The 23,536-nt window shown below is 45.6% G+C and overlaps 1 protein-coding gene across 2 annotated transcripts in view; it reads right to left on the bottom strand.

The window, feature by feature from the left end:
* Window positions 1–23,536, bottom strand: part of CCDC85C (coiled-coil domain containing 85C) — a 111,101-nt gene that overhangs the window by 6,684 nt on the left and 80,881 nt on the right. Inside the window, exons 3-4 of one of the 2 annotated variants that reach the window (XM_051769595.1) lie at window positions 19,416–19,517; window positions 5,568–5,663 (exon numbers count right to left, since the gene is read on the bottom strand). In XM_051769595.1, the coding sequence (XP_051625555.1) occupies window positions 5,568–5,663; window positions 19,416–19,517 (198 nt within the window). Of the gene's footprint in view, window positions 1–5,567; window positions 5,664–19,415; window positions 19,521–23,536 lie in introns of both variants that reach the window. The other variant, XM_051769594.1, reaches the window with a different exon arrangement.

Genomic DNA, 23,536 nt, shown 5'->3' with positions numbered 1-23,536 from the left:
AAAGATAAGGGCCTTGGCCAGAGCTGACACATGAGTGCATTGCCTGCACACACCCCTCCACCCAGGATTGCAGACACAGCTACAGAGTAACACCAGCTGCTCAGTGAGTTCATCTGGTGCAAATACTGATGACTCCAGACTGGACCCACAGTGGTGATGCCAGGCACATGCCTGCAGCACCCTACCCACAGGAGACTCTAGGGGAATGAGGTATCACTTTTCCCTCCTGCTCCTGACTATGGGGCTTTTCCCATTATATTCAGAAGATGAAAGCACTGCAAAAAAATGGAGACATGGCTGTAAAGGACAGGAAACCCTTGAAAGGGAGCGAGAGAAGGATTTGAGACTCTCCAAGGGGGCTCCGCTCTGTGGCTCGGAGGGCATCTCCACTGGGCACTCCCAGATCTGGAAGAAGCAGGTTTCCTTGAAGAGGTAGAGAGGTGACAGCTGCAGTAGTGACATGCCAGAGTGACACATCCAGTGCTCATGTTTGTGAGCTCCTGGATGCCACTCAGCCTGGTGGCTGGGCCACACCTGCAGATTTGCTTTGGGAAGACAAGTAAATGTGCTGTGAAAGCAGCTCAAAACACTGCAAAAAATAGTAGAAACATCCTGCCTGTGATTTATTATCTTAGATTTCAGCTTGGCAAAGTTTGGAAATAGAAGTGTGACTTTTAACCTCTTTGCCTCAAACAGCTCCCTGGGCACTGATTCCCAGGCCACACAAGTCTGGTAAGATGCAGCAGGTCTATGTGGTTGTTGTGCCCCACCATGTGCTGCCCACACCCTGCACCTCTACAGCAGCTCAAGGGGGAGCCAGCCCTGGCCCGCCACATCCCACCTGGGGCACATACTATCCTGGCCACCTCCACAGAGCTCCTCCAGGGAGGCAGTGCCCAGCTGTGGCCAGGTGGTCCCTTTATTACAGAACAGAGGCTGCCTGGGGTTAAAGGCAGCCTTCACTTCCCACTGGAAACACACTGACCAGAAGAATACCCCTCCATCAGGTCAGCATGCATTCAGAGAGCTCCTCTGGATGGGCATATTGCACAAGCTAGGCATAACTCAGTGCAGGACTGCCTCCGGATTTTACTGCTGCCTCTATACACCTCACCCAGGGTTTTGCCACTGGTGAGCAAGGTGGTCAACTCAGTGTGCAGGGTCAGAGCTCCTGGAATTACCCAACGCCATCAAATAGCACAGCACATGGTCTAATTCGCCACAACACATCCATATGCATGTGAAGATGTATGACAGGTGTAGTTGTATGCACAAATATTCCTATACCTCCTAGGGAAGTACAGAGCTAGATGCAGTGGTAGGGTGGTTTCACTCTTTGCTGAGGTGTACAGCAAAGGCTTCTCCATGAAATGGGATACCAGGGTAGATTATCCCCTGGTCTGCTTCAGCACAGCAATCTTGCTGTACTGGAACTGTGCTACAAACAAAAATAGGTCATTCTCCTAGGGCCCTTAACCCACTTGGGACCAATCTTTGCACATATAAGAATTATCTACATCCTTTCTAAGAGGAGAGGAAGGGCAAGAGGGATGCAAAAAGCATGTACGTGCTGACAAAGGGAGCATCTATATTTTGCTAAAGAGGAGGGAATTAATTATTGATCCAGCTGGACTCACACATTGAACTTGCTTGTCTGGAGTCTGTGTGCTTCCGATGCCGGCTGCAAAGCCAGCAGCCTGCAGAATCACATCCTGGCGTGGAGCGCCAGGGCTGCCTGGCTGGCAGCTCAGCACCAGCTGTGTCCACAGGGCAAGCATCAAGGACAGCCATGGTCTAGGTTAGTTAAAGATCACATCAGCTCCAGCCTCTGCTTCACACAGCCATCCATCTTACAGGCACAGGAGTCTCAGTGGACTAAAATAAACTGGTTTTCTACTACTTGTGCTTAAACTAAAGCCACACTCCTTAGTCCATGAGGTGTGAAAAGGTGGCACAGTGTATTTCTTTCAGTGGAAATGTCTTTTAATAGTGTTAACCAGGCAGAGCTGGAGCTGAAAGTTGATCAGATGGAAGTTATGTTTGTACTTAATTTCCTAATCTCATTTACTCTGGAAACTATCCTGCTTCCCGGGCCCACCCCATGTCTGGGTAGGCCCTTTGTAAAGATGTGTTAGCATCTTGGGTATGGGAAAAAGGGATTCGGGGTGATAAAATTCAACAGCCTACCCTGGAAAGGCATGTTGGAAGAAAATGCACTCTGAAGACTGAAATCACCTCCTGAAGAAAGACAGGAAGGCCTTTTCTTAGTGCTGACCCAGCCTCAGCCATTCTTAGATCGTGCCAGGTGCCTCTTGGTCTGTTTAGAAGGAGCAGGTTAATGTTCCTCCAGTTACACCACTGGGGACTACGGACATACCTTCCCATCAGCTGTCTATGGCTCAGTTAAAGTTCAAGGACTGTGCATTCAGTGTGGGTCTAAGAAACTGGGGTACATCCTCCTGTGATTTCTGATGCTTCCCAACCCAGGGAACTTTCTGAAGACAACGTGCACCTTGCTCTCAATGAGCATGCTGGCTCATCTGGCTTTCTCCCTGCCAATACATAAAATAAGGAACATCTCAGGTGTTCTTTGTGACTGCACTGACCTCTGTGACCAAGGCAGTGTCACCTCAAAATCACCAGGTCCATCACATCCACCTCCTTTCTGACTTGCTGTACTGGCCCCACATGGCCAAAATATAAACATATTTTAAAAACAAACAAACAATCAAAAAAACACCACCAAAGAGTCCGAATGACAGTAATAGCAGGTTGGAAGAGGAGTTGAAAGTTGAGGTACTCATTTCTGTGACAAAAAGCACTCTGGGATTGAGGGATGATTTCCAAAGGGTGCAAACCTCACTGATTTTTTGATTCATAAGCCAGCTGAACAAAGCACTGGGGAACACAGCATCCTACTTCAACAGTGGAACAGTCCATATGACCTGCTAGGATTTTTCCCTAGTTTTGGAAGGCTAAATCCTACCTTACCCACGATTAGTGGGAGTGATGATCACCTGCTTGATGGCTCTGTGAGCATGGAAGAGGTCCAGGCTGCTGCTGTGGGGGCAGCTGGGTTATAGGCTAAATGTCGTTCTCTTACATTTGTCTCCTCCTCACCTCCTCATGTCTTTAGCAGGTTTGCTCAGTTCCTAAGAAAAGTGCTTTGATGTTCAGTGAGATACTGAGCTGTAGCATATGTACCTTTTATTCTTCTTAGCAAAAACAGCTGTTAGAAGTGCCAACCTGTCATCTTGCTCCTTATTTAGTAGGTGCAAACAAACAAAACTATTTCAGAAGCAAAAATAAAGAAAACCCTACACGTGCTCAAGGAAGAACTTATGGTAAATTGCAGGCAATGCTTCAGCCACATAAATAGCATTCAGCTGCCGGAAAATCCCAAGGAAAAAGTCTGGGGTACATTACATAGGTGGGTGCAGACAGAAGCAATCCAGAAGCCCTGCAAATCCATGTGGAGTGCACAGTCCCTCAGTGGCCTTTGTGCGGGCACAGAGCCGCGTCCTGGCGGCCACATCACTTCTGGACAGACTTGCATGCAAGCATCCCACAAGACAAATGAAGCCAACTTCATAGAATCACAGAATAATAGAATGGTTTGGTATGGATGCCATTCACTAGATCAGGTTGCTCAGGGCCCCCCATCCAGCCTGGCCTTGAACACTTGCAGGGATGAAGCATCCACAACTTTTCTGGGCAACCTGTTCCAGTGCTTCACCACTCTGTGAGTTAATGAATGTCTTCCCAACATCTAATCTAAACCTGCCCTCTTTCAGTTTAAAACCATTGCCCCTTGTCCTGTCATTACCTGACATAAAAGTCCCTCTCCCTCTTTTTTTATAAGCCCCCTTTATAGTACTGGAAGGTGCTATAAGGTCTCCCTGGAGCCTTCTCTTCTCCAGGCTGAATAACTCGAGCTTCCTCAGCCTGTCTTCATAGGAGAGGTGCTCCATTCCTCTGATCTTCGTGGTCCTTCCATCTCTCCTTGCCTTTCCTTACAGTAAGGAGCTAACCTGCTAGAGCCATAAGGACTTCCTTTCACAGCCAAGAAGGGCTTTCCCTAGTATCCGATGTGGTATAGCCAAAGCACAAAGTCTCATTTGTAGGCTGCTCTCTTCTCCTCCTCAAGGGAAGGTCATATCACAGGAGGTGAGGGTCTAAGCTAGTAGACCAGCTAGGTCTAAGCTAGTAAACCAACTACATGACAGGGCTGGCACAGGAAAAGCTGCCCAGTTCTGCAGGGTGCAACTAAGACCCACTCCACATGCTACAGCATGCTATGGCCAAAAAACCAATCTGCAGCTGGAGACCACCAGCTCACCACATTTCACTGTACCACAAGGGAGAAGAAGAGATTCAGACCATGACCAGTTTCCTCAGTCTTTTCAGTTTTCAGATGATCCTTGGAAATGGGCCATAGGATGAAAAACTAAACGCCTTCTCATCCCTCCACACTGACCTGCAGGAGAATTTCCTCCTCACTTCTATTGTGAGAATATTTTTAACCTCAAGTCAATGAGCAGGACACATCACGTGAGCTCATTTATGCCCCATGAGATGTGACTGCTATTTCACCTGTTTCCTGATTCAAGCCATGGCACTTGAAGACAGACAAATTTACCCCACTGGCCAAATTATGAAATCACAGAGAATTTCATCCAGCTCTTTCTAGGAATCAACAAAACTCTGAAGTAGAGGGATTAATAATACATGAAAACAACCAGTCATCCAACTTCATTTCAATTCCTTTATGAGTCATTGCACCAGACCTTCCAAACCTAATTTTCAGTTTCCAAGAATCTTCCTCATTAATTTCCAATCCTTTCCATAAGCTTATCAAACTGCATCTTAAAACCATTTATGTTTCTTGCCCTTACTAATAAATTCAGTCCTGTAATTCTTAAAGCGAATAAGAACCCAGAATATGATCATAATCAATTTATAAGTATTTGATCTTATAATTTAAAAACATTGCCAACTCTGCTTAATACTATTCCTCACCACCACCTCGCCAAATGCAATGAAGAGCAGGAACAGAAAGGTACAAACCCCACAGTTTGGGAAGAAAAAGCCCACAGCAGTAGTCTGGACTGCATCAGGGCTTGGATGACTAAATGTAACAAAAAACAAATTAGCACAAAGTGTCAGAAAAACAAAGGTATCACATGAGTTTGCAACGCTGTGCAAGGCATCAGGCATCAGCATTTAGTTCACTACTGTCACCTCAGAGACTCAGTTTATGCAGGACTGATGAAAAGAAAGAGTAACCAGCACTGATGAAAAGAAAGAGTAACCAGCACCTTCAGCATCAGAAGCCTTTGTTGGAGGCTTCTCACCCCCAAAAAATAGCTGTGCATAATCTTGCTTAGCTCTGCAACTATTTGAAGCAAGGATTATTCATCATGATACAGGTGCTGGTTACCAATAATCTGCCTGAGTACTAACTTTCCATTTTCAGTTGTTTCCACAAGAAGAGCAAATGCCCAGTTCTGCCACTCAGCTTTTTGCACCACCTGGCACTGCACTGCCTGGGGTCTGCACAGCCTTACCTTCATAGCATGCACCACAGCCTCTGGCTTCTGACCAACAGGGACATACCCTGTTGCAGGAGAAGATGCAAGATCAGATGTCATGCGACCCGGTCCCTGTTGAAACAAGAAAAGATATGCTTTAATTTTTTAATATCCAAAAAAAATTTGAGCACTGGTTTGTCTCAAATTCAATCCCCTTCATCTGCCTGCAAAGACAAAAGACACCATCACCCCTTCCTCACAAGCCACTTGATTTAATGCCACTTAAGTGTACCATCACTCAGTCTAGATGTATTCAGGCAGGAGATCACCCTGGTTTAAAGCTAAATTGATTCAAGAAACATTTTTTTTGCTGCCTTAGGATAACTTTGTACAAGGACAAGATCAAACACTAGTCATCCTTCTAGACAAGGCAGTAAGGCAAACAAGATGATTTTCCAGCTTAAAACAGTCATTTCTAAGAAGCTGCATTTATGAAAAAAACAGTTGGCATAACTTCATTGCTTCTCTGGCAACGTTTTCCCATGGACATCAAGTACCAATCTTCAGCTACAGAGAAAATTGTGAAAGCAACCTTAAAACAAGCAGATGTCCAAACCTAATGTTGGTTGGGTTTGTTTCCAAAATGCTGGCCAGTCCTCCTGCATGAAGGGTCCCATTGGGAAAGATGCCGAAATTACATTCTACAAAAGATTTCTTGCTGTCCAACCAGCCTTGTAAGCACTTTTCATAGGGCTTTCCTTTTTTTTACAGGCATCCAGTTTGGATTATGAGAGACACAATATCTTTATTCAATGAGATGCACCCTGCCTGTCCCTAATATTTTTGCATCGCTTTGTAGCACTGGGAGAAATCAACAATGAAGTCATTGACCAAACTTGTATTTAGTCTTCACATCCTTTAGGAAACACAAAGAATTATTATACTTGGGGGCCTCTGAAAGCAAATTAGGATGGCAGAGCGGCATGTAGCACCATCCCAGGAATGCTTTCACATACAACACACGAGACGCTCAGTTCTCGTCTTTGCCCTGTTTAAAAACACAGCATGTTTTATGCTTTGTCTCATCATTTTGCCTTCTATGCAAGCTAGCTATGCCAGAAGAATCATAGAATAATAGAATCATAGAATGGTTTGAGTTGGAAGGCACCTTAAAGGTCATCTAGTTCCACGCCCCCTGCCATGGGCATGGATGCCATTCACAAGATCAGGTTGCTCAGGGCCCCATCCAGCCTGGCCTTGAACACTTGCAGGGAAGGGATGGAGCATCCACAACTGCTCTAAGCAACCTGTTCCAGCGCCTCACCACCCTCACAGTAAAGGAGGACCAATGGAGGGGCACTTCATCACCTCTCATTCTTCCAAATGTTTTAAGTTGTAGGGGCCTTTTTACCAATAAAAGTGTTTGTGTGCATATATTAAAGAAAAATATGGGCTAATCCATTAGGCTACAGACAAAAAGGCATGGAGCTTTTCAAGCCCTGGCCACTGATCTGTGCTTAACCCACATCATGACCAACAGCCATTTACTCATAATAGCAAACTTCATGAACTGATTTGCTGGTGATATAAAAACTTCCTTCTGAGAGGAAGGCATCTCAGAAAAAGGAAAGTTAGACTTACTAATCCCACAATAATTCTCCAAGGTTATTTAACAGATTGGGAAAGCAGAGAGACCCAGAGACGCTCACATGGTTCTGGACCTGCTGGCAGAGGGTTACAGCTTGTTGGAGCTGTGCCCACCTGGGGACATGTCCTCAGCAACCCCATCCATAACATCACACAGAAGAGGCAGAGGCTGGGGATGGAGCATTAAGGGCTGGATCCAGCCAGTCCACAACTGGCTGCAACTTAAGACTGCAAAATGGGTTAAAAATTTCTCGTGGGGCTGGTAAATGCAACAGAGTCCTTTCAGAATCAGCATCTCACAGAGGTCAAAGACACCAATACAGGCGTAATTACTCTGATTTCATCATGAAAGCTGCTTTCTTTCCAACAGTGACCAGAATCATGACAACTGAAAGCAGAATATTCACGAGTTTGTGATACTTGATATGGATCTTCCCCCATGGCCCTTTTCAGAAGTATCACAGGAAATACCAAGGAAAGGTCTAACATCCAATATTTCTTCAGAGTTGAGAGTAATTTGACAAAGTAAAAGGAATTCTGTTGGATACTGCTGCTGACAACATTTTAAATACAGTTTTCTGGCCAAACCAGAGTAGATCACAAAGTCTCCTGTATGACAGGCAGCACTAGTTTCTCCTCACAGAATTGAAGTCACTAATGAGCTACAAAGCACTTCTATGATCGCAATCACTCTCAAAATTATTACAGAATACAAATGAAACCAGAATGATTAGAGAGAAATGTTTTCTAAAGAGCTTGATCATACCTAACCAATCACCATACTGACAAGATAAAAGTAATCCTTGCAAGCACAGTGATGCACTGGATATATTTTATCACACAAAAAACATTCAAAGTGTCACCCTTCTTCTCAGACAAGTGGCTGAAATCACACAAGGCCAATCAATTGAGCAGCCTGTGAACACAGGTAGAGGATTTGACTGAAGAAGGGAAAAATAATGTTAAAGAATGAAGGATGCAGCAAAAGAGGTAGACCCAAAACTTGCAGTCAGAGTCTAAGTGACAGATTACTTCATTTCTAAAATAGGCATGATCCTTGATCCTTAGCTTGGAAGCCAAAACCCCCAGCCAACTGAAACAGATGTCCAAATTGCTGAGTGCAGTCGTCAGCAATGGCAAGTGCACCACACAGCCATGCCACTGCCTGCTGTGCCCCAAGCCACAGAGACCTTACCACCATGCCAGGTTGTTGCTACAAAAGGCCAAACACGCAAACAAAGAAAATGGGGGAGCAAGCAAGGATCTCACCAACATTCCTGCTCTTTGCAACTGTAGGATGCAACCAGAAAAAGCAACCACCATGCTAAGGCTGGCTTAATATTTATGACCGCACTTAGTGTTTTTGTGCAGCTGAGCTCTTAGGAAAGGCTCTTTCTGGAGACACAAGGAGCTGGCATTTTTTAAAGGGGGTTGGTGCTTCATTCCCACTGATTTCAGTGTGGTCCACAAAAAAAAAAGCTTCAGCCAGACTCCTATCAGCTTCCTGCACAGTGGCACACATAAAGGAGGCCAGAACAGACAGGACTGCAGTCAGCAAGGAAAGAAATGACAACATATCCAGCAGGATGCACGGCCAGCCTTTGGAGGATGGAGGAGAGGAAAATGGGCAGAGTTCACCGATACTGTTAGCTGAAGGGGAGGAAATGGAAGGAATTGGAGATAAGGTCAAGGTTACTATACTGGAAAACTGCCAACACTGGGAGAAGGGAGGGAATGGGAAGAAAGAGGAGGATGTGTATTTTGCCCAGCAGGAAACCAGCTGAGGTGAAACTCAGGGGAGAGGGAACCAGAGATCAGAGATATGAGATTGGAAGAAGAGCAGGAGGGCAGGGGAAATCTCCAGGAGTCAGCATTAAGGCAGTAGGTGAAATTGCACAGATGGAGGGGATTCCTCATGCCTAAAACAGATGCATTTGGAAACTGGGTAAGAATTACCACAGCTGCACCCCAGCACTCTAACTCAGCTAATCTGAAGACATCCGTCACTGCAGAAACCCATGCCCTTCCTGTTCCCTATAGCTGACATTTTCACAGCCATGGGAACACAACTGACTCAGCACCCTGACAGACAATAATAGCAAGGTTAATCTGGTTACATCCCAAGAAGAAGAAATTGTCCATTTAGGCAAAAAGCAATATGGTGGGTTTTGGGGTATGCATCACTCTCAGTTTCCTCTCCCTGTCTAGTTATCTCAAAGACACCATCTTTTTATGGACATATGGCTTTTCCACTTGCTAAAGTTTTCATAGTGTTTGGTAGCTCAGAGATGGTTCAGTCTTCAACTTCAGACATGTGGCTGAGGCACCACATAATTATATAAATGAATGGTGCTACAAGACAGCTCAGAAATCACCAAAGAGGATGCCATTAAAATTTATAATGAAGTTGTTGAGAAATAGCATCCCCCTTTCTGCTTCAGCCACAGCCACAGTCACCCCACTAAAAAGAAGAGCTGCTCAGTGGTGAGAACACCAGTCTAATTAAGGTGGGGGGTGAGGAGGCGTCCAGGTCAGGACTCTGAGCTCCAAAGCACTTGGAGCAAGCACCTGTCTTCCCTATGCACAGGGTTTGTTGACCACTGCACCCTGAAGGCCCAAAGATACTTCTCCAAGATACATTTTAAGTAGCAAAAGTCCTAGGGAAGCAGAGGCTTGGAGCCCTGTGTGATCCATCCAATGCTTCTTTGGCAAGTTGGTGCTTTTGCTTCTCTGCAGATCACTGTGGCTGTTCAGAACATTCAAGACTGTTGTAGCATGGATCTCTGATAAGTTCAGCTCTGGAAACAACAGCCCTATCTCTGCTGCCAGGATGGTTCTGGGACTGCAGTGTCCTGAGAGGATCCTGGTGAAGCTTTTTGCATCCCTCATGGGAGGCCAGTGCCAAGTACCCCCATATTCAGGCCCCCTCCCACTGGGGAAACAGCAACAAGAGCTATTCCTTTGTGACCTCTGTGCAGACAGCAGTAGTGAAGCACCACCGAACACATTCCCCTTTCAGCCCTTGCCTGCTCCTCCATTTCAAGCACATCAGTGCCAGATATTTGGTGGTATTAGTGATGGGACCAATGCACTTCTCAGAGCTTACTGTTCCCACACGCCATCAGTCCCCTCCTCATTCCACCAACCCCATATTGTGCATGCCCAAACCACAAATCCATCAAAGAAGCTAAATTCTGTTCCAGACCCTCCCAGAAACCTCTCACTGGAGCCTACTGGGCTTGTGGTTCAGCCTCCAAGTCTGTAAGGAGATTCACAGTCCAGCTGTATCACTGACTAAGAAGAGAGAGAACCTCTGCAGATTCTTATGCCAGAGCATTCTTGAAGCTATATGCTACACACAGGGGTAAGTTTCCCAGTTCTCTATTGCTAGAATGATGTTTGATCCACTGACAGCCTCCAATCCAAAGCAGAAAACAAAGCAAATCAAACTAGCCCCATTCCCTGCCCCAGCCAAGAACCCAAAGTTCATCAGCAAAGTAACAGTGCTAATGTTAGAAAGGAAATCCAAAGACCACAAATACTGTCAATGATCCTTTTTAGTCTGACACCAAAAAATGAAGAGCAGAGGCTTCAACTTGCAGCTGCTGGAAAACGTCTTGCTGTACTAAGCCACAATGTCATTACCAGTGTCTAAGACCAAGTTGCCTAATGAGTCCTTGCTGGCTCTCTCTAGTTGCATGGGATATGGTCCAGCACAGATGTGACAAGCACTGCCATCAATACTCCCTTCCTATGTGTCTGGAGGAACAAAATTAATAAGAGCCTTTGTAATAGGGCACACTGCAAAGTCCCGATAATGACACCCCTCCACAGAGGTAAAGTAAGGCTTAATAACAGTGGGAATGCTTCGGAACCCAAGAAGAAAAGAGCCTAACTAGGGACGACAGGTGTCTGCTCTTTTAGAAGTTTTGAATTGGAAATCTAAAAAAGAACAAAGAAATTGTGATAAACAATTTCTCCTTCATTCCTCCAGGGACCTGAAAAGACATGAGACCTTGGTCCTGCCATCAGTTTTCAATCACTTTCTGCTCAATTATATTCTATCTTTTAATGACACCCTCTCCTACCTCAGCTCCAAGAGAGCTATTTTTGATCTGCAGAAAGGCTGCAAAAACTAAGTTTCAAAACCCAGAGGAGAACGTCATGCCGATTTTACTTCAGCTAACAGGCACAGCCCAGGTACTGAGGATGCTTCAGATCAACGTGGAGCATACAAGCAAACGTTAATGCTTCTGAACCTCACGTCATCTCCTTGCCTTCTATAAATGTTTGTCTACCATTTCAAAAAATAAGCAGATATTTAGAATTCAAACCTGATTAAATAAGCCACACTTTTCTAATGGCATACCTCAGACAACATTAAAGCTTAATGGAATCATATCAGACACTGTGAAGTTTTTATTGCCAAGACAGAACACAGAAAATTACATTACATCAGGCACTGCCAGACAACTCACAATAAAGTTCCCAGGCACATCTATTTATCTCACAGTGGTTTTGTTTGCCGTCTGCTGGCCCAGGTTTGAATTATACTTGGACCCTTCCTTAGCACCTGTCACCATCCAGGTGTTTCACGTAAATAGAAATGTCAGTGCCACTCTGCAAATTAGGAACTGTTAAGGGACAAGCAGGAGGCAGTAACATGCTGACAGTTCATGGAAAGTGGGTGGCAGAGCTGGATAGTACCATGGAAAGGCGCCATGTCTGGCACCCAAGTCCGGGTGTGCTGACAGAATGGGGGGCCCAGCACATTTTGTTTTTTTGAATAGTGCATGTGGCTGCAAGTTTAAGGAAGCACCTGGAGCAGCTCCAGCCAGACATTGCTGGGGGCAGATGGGAAAAACTGGCAGCAAAATCAAGGACTGAGAGCACAAGGCCACTCTGGCATGGGAGAAGGAACGCACCAAAACCCTGAAGCATGATGTCCCCATCAGAAAAGCAGCACAGGCAGCACCAAAGGCAAGCACTGGGCTCACACAGACTGATGGTCCATTCAGAAAGAGGTATCTCCCTTCACACAGAGATGAGTGGCATTTCTGGGCAGTCACACACAAAAAATATCTCCTATTACCACCAGCCTGAGAAATTCCCTGGGCCCCACAAAGGCAGCTCAAACCTCCTCATTGTTTTGCAGCCCGGGCCACATTTCCTGTCCTCTGTTGCCTTGCAGCTGCAGAGGGTTGATGTCTGAAACAAAGCGCCGGTGCCGCGCGGCGCTGAAGCGTGACATGACTCTGGGCTGACATTTTGCCCTCCCTTCCTTCAGAGTCCTTTTCCTCTCTGTTGCATCTTTGCATGCCCGTGGCAGCTCTGCCATTGCCACCATGAGTGGTGCTCCAGCTCCTCTCACAGTCCTGCAGGGACAAGGCTCCCTGATGGCACCCTGGCAGCAGCCCCAGGGCTCCTTGCTGGCTACAAGAAGATTTCCTGGAGGCACAAAGAAGCGTCGGCTCCTCTGCAAATCACACCATGCAAAGAACAGCCTTTTTGCCACCCTGCTGCAGAGATGCCAGACGTCTGATCTCTGAGCATGGGACACCATCACGAGAGCCAGGGAGCACCCAGGTCCTTTTTGTGTCCTGTCTGCCTTGCAGATGATCCAAAGAGATGATGACACTTGGTTATTGTTATTCCATGCCTACTGTGCAGAAAGCCTGCCAGTATCCAGCTCAAAACAAACCACCAGTTCCCTTCTTGTGGGTTTAAATGGCTGCACAGCCCTACATTCCCAAAGACACAGTGGGCTGCCTTGCAGCTGCGAGCACTTGACACTGTGCCACCCTGCCACCAGGCACACCAGAAGAAACATGTGGAAGATCCCACAGACAGCTGCAGCTGCCCAGCACAACATAGGTCCCAGCCACCAATGGGAGTGAGTGCAGAGCCATCAGCAGTCTGTATTAGCATCTTCCCTATCAAATCAAGGGACTTTATTGCAGATGCTAATCTCCTTTGGCATTACTTAATTTGCTGCCTTTAATCGTAGAGAGCAGCTGGTCATGTAAACATTCAAATTCCATGAATTAACTGCTGGGTCCACACAGGAGGCAGACAGAGCCAGTCTGCGTAGCTCAGCCACCTCCTGCATCATCGTGGTCTTCCTGCATGTCTGCTTAAGTAAGAAAAAGGGCTTACATGGCACTTTCTGATTAATAATGAAAAAAAGTAACTGTTTCATTGCTTTCTCAGCACAAACATCATGGACACCTGACAAAAGAATAGCCCTTCTCCCCAGCAGGCATGTATGGGCTGTGCTAGGGCACTGAAGGGAAAGGAAGATTTTGGGGACTGTCCCAAGCAGAAAACAAAGTCAGGACATTGTTTGCAACTGGATGTCATTAAAAACAGGAAGGGTTTCTTTTCTCAGTACCACACACTCACAGAAGATCTCGGCTCCAGGCTCGGGACAATCCTTGGTGCATGCCCAGCTGGTGAGCCAGCTTCCTCCAGCATTGGCAGGGGAGAGGAGGGCGGTCACTGTATGGGTTGGTAACAGCCCCGGGGAGCTGGGGTAGGTGCACACTGGTAAAACACCCCACCAACAGCTTCAGCTGCCCCCTCAGACGGTGAAATTATTGCCAAAATGACATATTCAGAGCAGTTGCAGCCCATAACTACCTGACACAAGTGAACAGAACAAGAACAAGTCTGTCCGGACAAAGCAAGCCCACGCTTGTACCAGCAGACAAGTGCACTAACTCTGACTGACTCACAGGGGCACTGTCAGCGTAAGGATTTTGAGAGGTGCTACTTCTTTTAATAAAAGAACATCAAGCAAGTTTGTTTTCAGAAGGAAACAGTGGATATTTTTAACACTTTCCTGATTTTGAAGCAAATCTGATTTGGGGATGGTCCAGGTGAAAGCCTCTGGGTGGGTAGAGGATGCATGCAGACACAGGAGGATACCTGCCCACACCTGTATTACCCTTCCATGTTTCCATTTCAGCCTGGCTGCCCTCCCAGGCCTGGGGCAGAGCAAGGGGCTGCTGTGCCCCTGCCTCTTCCTTGACCCGTTTCCAGTCCCACACAAATGCATGTGACAAGTAAGCATGAGAACCTACAGCAGATCCTCAAAGCAGATGCATTTTTTTTGCCTCCTGTGGATATCTGTAAAGGCAGATTATGGATACAGTCTGTCAGTGCCTCTTTTGCTCATCAAATCCCCAAACTTTGTCTTTGGCAAACTTTGTACAGGTTGGCTGTCATGGGGAAAAAAGCAACCCGCCGCTCAGAGCCTCTGGAATAACAGCTGATGAAGGGCAGCTGCCTTCAAAAATGGATCAGCTTGTTCTCAGCTACTGGTAATACACTCTGAAGCTTTCCAATAGCACTCCCCAGTCACAAATGGTGACAAACCTTTCATTTTACTTTCCCTTCCACAGCCACTGTTGCTGCAGCAGCAAATTAGCTGCCTTGAATTTCTCTCTTTGTCTGCTCAATAGCATCCTGGTGGTATCAATGAAGCTGGTGGGAAGGAGCTTCTGCCTTCTGCCATCATTGTTCCTCAATCATTGTTTCCCCCTGCCTAAAAAGGGACCATGGCCATCACCACTGTGGGAAGGCAAGAAACCAGCTTGGGGTCGTCCTCCAATGCACACTGGCAACACTCAGCTCACCTGACAGCCACAGGGATGGGGCACAGGGATAGGAGAAGGCAGGGGGACCATCAGAGCACTGCACAGGATGGGCTTGGTGGAGCAACAGAAGGGGCTGAAGACATTTTGAGAGCCACAATGAGATGCTAAAGACACAAAGGCAGTCCTGGGGATGGCAGAGGCACCAACCAGCCCAGGGACTTCATGCAGCACTGACAGGGGCTGGGGGGTCCTTGCTGGCAGTGGAAGGGTTGCTGTGCTGTGCTGTGCTGTGCCTGGGGCCCTCCTAAGGTCCTTAGTGCACCAGGTGACTCTGCAGGGGCATCAATGCCTAGAGGGTTCCCTTCCCCTGGCTCTTCTGGGTGCATCTCCTGGACACCGCAGTGGCAACAGTGTGGTGGTCTCTTGCCATTTCAAACTTGATTTTGAAAGTCAGGTTGGCTTTAAGAAGCTGATCCAGTTCATATTCCTGAGAGGGACAGATTTACTCCCACTGAGGGACTAGAAGGCTTGCTCTGGGTTCCCCATTGAAACCCAAGACCACGCTTGGGCCAGAGCCACGTCTTCTTGACTATGCCAGGTTGGTGCAGGAGCCAGCTTGGTCCTTCCTCTGTGGAGAACTGAGGGGGAGATACCGAGTTACCTTCTCACTTTTCTTCTGCCTTGGCCTTGTATTGAAGAGGATGGAGACCATCATCTTTCCAGTCAAAAGGAAGAGATAGGATGGTCATTGGTTTAGCTACTACGTGCCCTCGTATCACCTCTCCTCATCACCACTCTCATAGGCTCAGCAGCCAGCCAGTGCTTCAGCCAAGGACTCTCGTCATCCCTTCCCACCCCATCTAATGGCTTCTCTTTACACCTACATACCACAAACATTTGGGTTTGTTTTTGCAATAGCATGTGTGCCATCTGGCACAACGGAACACACCTCCCCCGAGTATCTCCACAAGGCAGAGCTACAAAACACGGCTCGTTGTGACAGCGTGGTGGGAATTAAGGGAAGGAGTTGGTGCTATAGCCAGGCAGTCAGAGGTGTCTCCCAGGCTTTGCATCCTGCACGAAATGCACACTGGAGAAAAATACAGAGACAGTTCCAGGAAGCCAGAGACTCAGCAGCCCTCTCAGTCGAGTGTTCTCCACTACATAACCACACTTCTGTTTCTCTGCACTTTCCTATGGATCTTGTTGTTTTTGAAGTAGCTCTAGGGAGGTAAAAGAAATTGTGACTCCCCAGTCTGGCCTCTAATCTAGACTCCTCAGAGACGCAGCTTTGAACATCCAAATGGAAATCTCACTTTTATCCAGAGATACTTACTGTAGTCCTCAGGAACATACAAATGCTGGGTATTGGCACCATCATCACTGTCTTCTCAAAAAGAGAGAGCTTTTCTCAGCTTTCACAGAGTGTATCTTCATATACTTTCCCCAGGCATTCCCAGCTCCAGACCCCAGATGAGTACAGGTCTCTTCCTCCAGCCACCACCTATAGCACCTGCAGACACATCCTCCTGCACCCAGACAGAGAACCACTAGGAACTCCTGCTCCTCAGCAAGGGAACGCTACAAACTCAGTACAACAACTTAAGGAAGGAGAAGGTGATGATTATTTTAACCTGTTGCTCAGGTTATTTTAACCTGCACAGCTACAAACTCACACATTCACCAAAAGGTTGTCAGGGTCACTGCGTGTGACACAGAGGACAAGGGACACTCACTAGCAAGTCCTAATGACAGCTCTGGCATCCCTCCTCATTGACAGCAAAGAACTGGGTTCTGGGACACATTTTTCACATGCTTTAGGAGTCAGTGGTTACTACAGGCTGACCTTTATCTCAGCATCTTGGTTACTCACCCTCCATAAACCTTAGGAAAGCTGCTGCCTGCTGCCTCCTTTTCATCATTTTGAGCACATTATCTAATCCTTCCTCTTGGAACCACAGGAAGAACAATCACGGTGTAACACTGCTCCCATTATCAGGGAACAAGTCTTCTAGGGATGAGCCATCTGTGCTGTGGCCTTATCACAGCACAGACCTTCTGGTCCTGACATAAACCACTCATCCTATGGTGTTTACCCATTTGTTTGCTGTCAGTCATGTCTTTGGCCATGAGCACAGGCTAAAGCACCCCTTGCTCCAGAATTCCTGCTGGTGTTTTTACACACACTTTTCCACCCACACTCATTCCACACCAACCTTAGTACTTCCATTACAAATCTCTACAGTGGAGTCAGCCTAGCCAGCTTGCTCTGCCCTTCTCAACCCAGGGAAATATAAGTCCCACAGGGAGCTTGTTGCCACCTCCTCTCGTGTCTGAGCCAAAGAAAATCACCCTCACCACCCAGTGGACACAGGGAGCCTCTGATACACCATGAGATCACTCTGGGTTGCAGTTCCCAGCGCTGGGGAGATCAACCAGTCTGCTATCAGTTCAAGCTAACATACATATCACACCTTCCCTTTCACAGGCCAGGGTCTTGTAGGTTAGAACTAACCCCCAGGACTGCTTTCCCTGGATATTTGGTAACCATGGCAGACTACAGAGCAAATCTACAATTCACCCTTCCAGGATCCATTAGAAACGCCAAAGTGTGTCATTAACTGAGGTACATCAGGGCCATGGAGAGCTGGAGTGATGCCAGCTTGTAAACTGTGTGACAGTGAGGGATGTGCTGAGGAACTTCCTCAAGGAGTTGCACAGGCAGTGACAATGATGAAACTCTGAATGGATGTGACAGCTTTGAAGCTGACATCAATTGTCCATCAGTCACCCGCATGAAGCTTGTGCAGGCACAGAGAGAAACGATTTCTCACAAACTTAGGTCTGCTGTCAATAAAAAAAAGCTGCAGAGAAACTCCAGTATGTCTCAATGTCCACTTCTGGGAGGTGCCCAAGACATTCACACATCTGCATGAATTTGTGATCGTTGCCCTTCATCACAAAAACAATATATTATGTCAAGCCAAAAACCAAAAGGATTTTGATAGGAATAAGTAAATAAATGGCTACATAAGTATCCCAGAGGATGTGGATTTGGATCCAAAGCTGGTTTTGTTTTTTCTCTACCATCTTCCTGCAAAGAAGGCAGAACACAGCCAGGGTGACAGATGAAGGTGAGTGTCACACAGCACCCAGGCCTCTCCATAAATGCCAGGTGCCACCTCTTCCTTGAGGAAGGAAAGAAAATAGGGACAAGTGGCCAGGAAGGGCTCCAGCAGGCAGCACCATCTGCTGCCAGCCCTCACAGAGCCCTGGTGAGCTGCGGGGGCTGATGCTCAGGCAGAAAACTCTCCTGCCAGCTCTCAGCCCCGGCACAGCTCCTCTGCAGAGAGCTGCTGGCTGTATCCCAGCCTGACTGACAAGATAAACGTGAGTGTAGCACCACTTCTTGGGGCAACCAGCACAGGCTGACTCAGCATTGCCTGCCTGGAAGCTGGAGATCAAAATCCTGAGCATGAGAAGCAAAGAAAACTCCCCAAAACTGTAAGGCTGGCACAGCCAGACAAACATCTTCAGGTTCATGTCTTTCTGCACTCCCCGCAAAGTCTCCTGTCTTTATACATGGGGCACAAAGTTAGAAAAGTGAATATTCATTTGGATGGTTTTATTCTCTTTTTTTTTTGTTTGAAGCATTTGAATCATTTGGCTTAAAGTTTGCAGTTCAGCAGGGACAGAAAGGGGATCTGCTTTCATACTGGAGTTTTATTTACACAAACTTTCTTAAATTATTATTAAATTATTATTGCTCCCTTCTTTACTACTCTAATATATACACTAAATCTAAAGAATGACTTTTACCCAATCAAGCAGCCAACATACAACCAGCCTACAGTACCCACAGCTCTGCTGACCAGTGCCCCAGAAACAGGACAGGGAGGTTTTCCAGCTGTGCTGCCATCAGGCTTCTGTTCACATTCACAACACTCACAGCCCACTCCCACCAGGACTCTCTGACTGCACCTATGCTCTGCCTGCGATCTGGAAAACAATGTCACCAAGCAAATGCAGAGGCCCAAGCAGTGAAGGGAACATCTGGAAGGCAATCATCTGGCAGGGCTCGGGATCCTCAGCCATGCCTGGTCCATGGTGCAGGAGGAGTCCTGGCACAGCAGCACAGTATCCATCTTCTGCAGCAGGCTTTAATAGAGATTATTCTGTTGCTTGAGAAGAAGCAATGTAGGCAAATCTTAGGAAACATAAACCTCATCTGTGATACAGAAGAGCCTAAGAACTTATTTGCTAAAGCAACCCTGACCACACACTGCCAGACACCTGGCAAGCCTCATCCACAACCAGCTTTTTTACTGCAGGCCCGGGGCATTTACAAAGAAGCAGCTGCAGGTATAACAAGATTCACCCTAGCTTTAAAGATGCACAGCAGTGACTGTCAGTTGACTGAAAACCTACACTGGGAAGTTAATGATCCAAATTCAGGTAAAGACCAATGTTCCAGGGGCTCCCCATCCTCCCAACAGCTGCAGGTATTAGCTGCACATTTGCACCACCAGCTTCAGGGTGAACTGACACCTGCAAGAGCTCCCCCATAATCTTCACGTGCCCCTTCCACTTTCAGGGAAACCCATGGCTCTGTCTACATAGGTAAGGAAACTTCTCTTACATTTTGCAGGGCATCTTGATACTGTGGCAGTGATGAGAGCTGTGACTCAGAGTGGTACGGGGACAATCCTTTCCTCAGAGTCCTCAGGTCCCCCGTGCTGGACTGCTGCAAAGACAAGGACAGAAAACAGGACACTGTATCAATGAGATAAAGGAAAGCTGTGCTGCTCCTGGCCCTGTCCTGGCTTTTCCCACGACCACTTCTGACCTGTTCTCATTACCTCTGCCTGCAACAACAGTGATAGTAAACACTGTAACAAAATGCTTTTTTCACGTCCAGACCTGGAGAAAACACCTGCAAGCAGCTGGAAGTGAACTGTTCAAGATCTATTCCATTAGGTGATACAGCAGGAAGGCATTTTTGTTTTACCTAAGTTCCTACACATTCATTAAAAGCATTTAAGATGCACATAAAAAAATATTTTTAAGATCTCAGATTAAATCAAAATCAGAAAAAAAATACATCAGGGGACATTTTTTAGATTGAGAGTTTGTAAACAATGCTACTATGATTCACCTAAACTCGCAAAACCTACCTTGATAGAAAGGGTTTCTTATTTGGTTACAAATTTGCCTGCAGCCACAGGTCTTTAGCAAAGTCAAATACGTAAAGGTCATCTATATGACCCTAGAAACCAGGTAAATGCAATCAATAGTCTGCACTCAAAGGGAGAAGCAGCACTGGATGTTAGGATGACTGAATAATCTCCCTGGGACAAAGTTTCTGCATTGTGTTGTTAGCTAGCTCAGTGATTTTGAAATGTGACAGTCCTAGAATGAGAAGTTTTTCATTTATAAAAGTACACTCACAAAAAGTCAATACTCAAGTAGCCAAAATCAAAGGTCTGGGAGAATATTCTTTCTTTATTACCAATAAACATCCTCATTAACTTTTCATATTTTTAAGAGTATCAAATACTGCACTGTCCTCTACTTTAAAGCTACAAAATCATGACCTTTCAGATTTTTATGCTCCATTAAGACTTTCAACTTGCTTTTGCTGTAGAAATGATGTTTTCTACTTCAAAAGAACCAAAGAAAAATCATTGGTGCAATAAAATTTAACAGGAAATCTCATAAATCAGCTCAATTGTATAAAAAAATCCCTCAGTAACCCAAAGGCCCGAGCATAACTGAGACTTTAGGGACTGTGGCCGTGCACAGATCTCTGGAAATACTGAAAGTTCATTTACATTTCCTGCTCCAAGAGAAGAATTGGTGCAGTCAGAGTGGATACGTCATTTTCTATCAGTGTCAGAAACATTTTCTTGTAGCTACATGGCCTGTTTAGCACACGTTCATCTTTGGTTTTATTTCAAAATGTTGTTTTAATACGTTAAAACTTCTACTGTGACTCAGTGCTTACACAAACCTTCTGGAGCCCTCACCCTATCAACTTTCTTTTTATAAGCTGTAAGGAGAAGGGAAATTTTCAAGAAAGCCATCATGAGAAATGGATGCTAGTCCAGTATCATGCAATCTGCTGGGAAATGTTGTGTCTCACATGGAATCAAGCGATACAGAATGACTTCACCATATCAGATGTCTGGGATTCCCTTGAATTTACGAAGTGGCAGCAGAGAAGATCTGGCCTATATTTCTTTCACATTTCACAATAGAGTCAGAGAGAGATCTGAAGGAGATAACTCCTTCTGAGGCCGAAAAGTGACTGCTGCAAAACTGAGTTGCCACCACTATTCCTGGGAGGTATTTCAAAGGAAGGTTAGCAGGTCACAAAGGAAGATGATGAGAAGATTCTTCATTTACTGGCAGTGTCCCAGGCATGTGATGTCTCTTGCTGGTTATCCTGAAAGAAATTTACCTTGCCTGGTTTTCCTTCCACTGCCCTGCTGTGTGCAACCTCTTCTTCACTACTGTGTGGCATGGGGACACAGCAACCTCCTGGAGAGGTCCTGACACTCTGCTACCCATTCATTTAGGTTGTCAGCTCAGGAGCTCATGCACCTTTCTCTGATATCCATGATGAAGGGGCATTTGCACAGCCAAGGCAAAAGCAGAATAAAACAGCAGAGTAAAAATGTGAGGCTATAGCTTTGTGATGGAGACCCCAAAGGTTGCAGATCTCCTCGAAGGCTCTGCTCCAGAAGGGCAGGCGTTGCCTTGACAGTGTTTGGAGGCTCTGGATTGCTCAGACTTATGCAAAGCACAGAGACCTGCAAGATGCACAATACTTATGGGGCAGCAGGAGTATAGAAACAGGCCCAAGAAAGAGAGATTTGGTAAACATTTGTTTGCATCCCGGAAACTTGCTCTCTTGCCCCCAGCTCTGAATGGGTTGGTCTACATTCAATGCACCACATGTTTCATCACGCTACAGCTTGTCCTCATAGAAAGTCAGAACGCTTTGTCCACCAAAGGAAGGAAGGCAACAAAACCCAAACGTAGTCAACATGCAATATCACATTATTGTGCCTAAAAATATGCTAGTTTAAATTGATTTAATTAACTGCCCTATGCTCCTGCCTGAAGCAAAAATCTGCATTAATTTCAATTTGTCTTAAATTGGTTGAAATTGTGTTGGTAAATACACAGATACAGTCAAAACTCTGCTCTAACAAGTGTTTATAATGGATTAGTTCTATTGCTTTTTTAAAGCAAATCCCATTTAAGACAGTGCACTAGTGTGTGACAAAACTATTGTTAGGTTGTTTCAGTGACTGCTGATTATGAATATGACCTAATGCATTCAATTTGATGGAAAGATTCCCACTGAGTTCAATGAACATCAAAACAAGCTCTTAATTAAAGAATAGAAACAATAAAGAGAAAAAATAGAAGACAAAAAAAAAGACATCTAAGAAATAAAAACGCTGAACAGAGATCTATCCAGAAGGGGAACAAGGTGTTTGGGGCATAGAGTGGGTTTGCTAGGGCAAGAAGAATTCTTCATCTGCCACTATTTATATGACATCCATGTTGGAGATGGCCAAAGTAATACTTTTTCCTCCCACTGTCTGTCATGAAGATAGTCCCTTTCATGAGCAGTCCATTCAACGCAATTTTCCTTCTATATTTTCCAGAAGTTATTTCAAAATGTATCTTACTCTAATTGTTTGGGTGGCTTGCCTTTTTTTTTTTTTTACAACAGGCTACCAATCACAGTTCTGCACTATTTATCTTCCTTGCATTGGAAGAAAATATGTATTTCTTCACCACAGAATGAAAACTGCTTTTTTCTTCCTTTTTAAAATTAAAATAGTGCGGTGACACATCTTCAACAGACCCCCCTAAACATTTACACATTCCTTGGGCTTTGCTATCAGTGTTAGAGCTAACCAGGAAAAGAAAGTGAATCCCTCATTAAAAAGTGATATGACTAATGATGCATCAGAATGAGTAGCCATTACTCCACTTAAACCTAAATTAAAAATCCTGATATTTGCATTGTCAATTCATTCACAAAATGAAATCTCTTATTACCTTACCTAATTTTCGTTACTGAGATGTAAGTGGATCCCAAATTGCTTTTCTACTCAGAAAGGCATTTTAAAAGTACAATCCATGATCATCTCTGTTCATCATCATTGCTGGAGATTATGTTGCCAGCTAATGGGCAACATGTCTATAATAAATTATCCTTCAGGTAAAATCACTTCACATTTCTGGAGTTCCAAGGAATTTATCAGCAAAATCATTTTCATCTGAACTAAAGCTCCCTGGGAGCGTGCCGTTTCGATTAAACTTTTATTGGAAACATTTCCTAAGCTGAGGAGCAGCGAAGAGGGAGGGAGACAGCAAAGGAGACCAAGAGAGAGCTGAGGAGACTCACAGTCAGTCTTTATCCAACCTGATCAAATTGTGTAACCTGAAAAACACTTGTCCCCAGCAAAAGCCAACAAATGGCTATTGACTACTCCAGAGTGGCTCTTGCTCTTTCATGTGAATTTTTTTCAAACACTAGTTTCATCCAAAAGCTAAACAAAATGAAACAAAACAAAAAACAAACCAAACAAACAAACAAAAACCCCACCCCCAAAAAAAGCATCTCCTGACTTTCCCAGCAGTACAAAAGTGCAGGACCTGCCCTCAGTCTAACTCAGCACTACTCCACATGGCATTGCCTCCCTTTCCCAGCCGATGAGCACGGAGATAAGACTGCAA

The sequence above is a fragment of the Manacus candei genome, unplaced genomic scaffold, assembly GCF_025592945.1.
Source record: "Manacus candei isolate 608988 ecotype Guabito, Panama unplaced genomic scaffold, ASM2559294v1 h1tg000109l, whole genome shotgun sequence".
Lineage (NCBI taxonomy): Eukaryota > Metazoa > Chordata > Aves > Passeriformes > Pipridae > Manacus > Manacus candei.
Note: the sequence above shows the minus strand (reverse complement) of the source record. Positions and strands in the feature narration are given on the sequence as shown.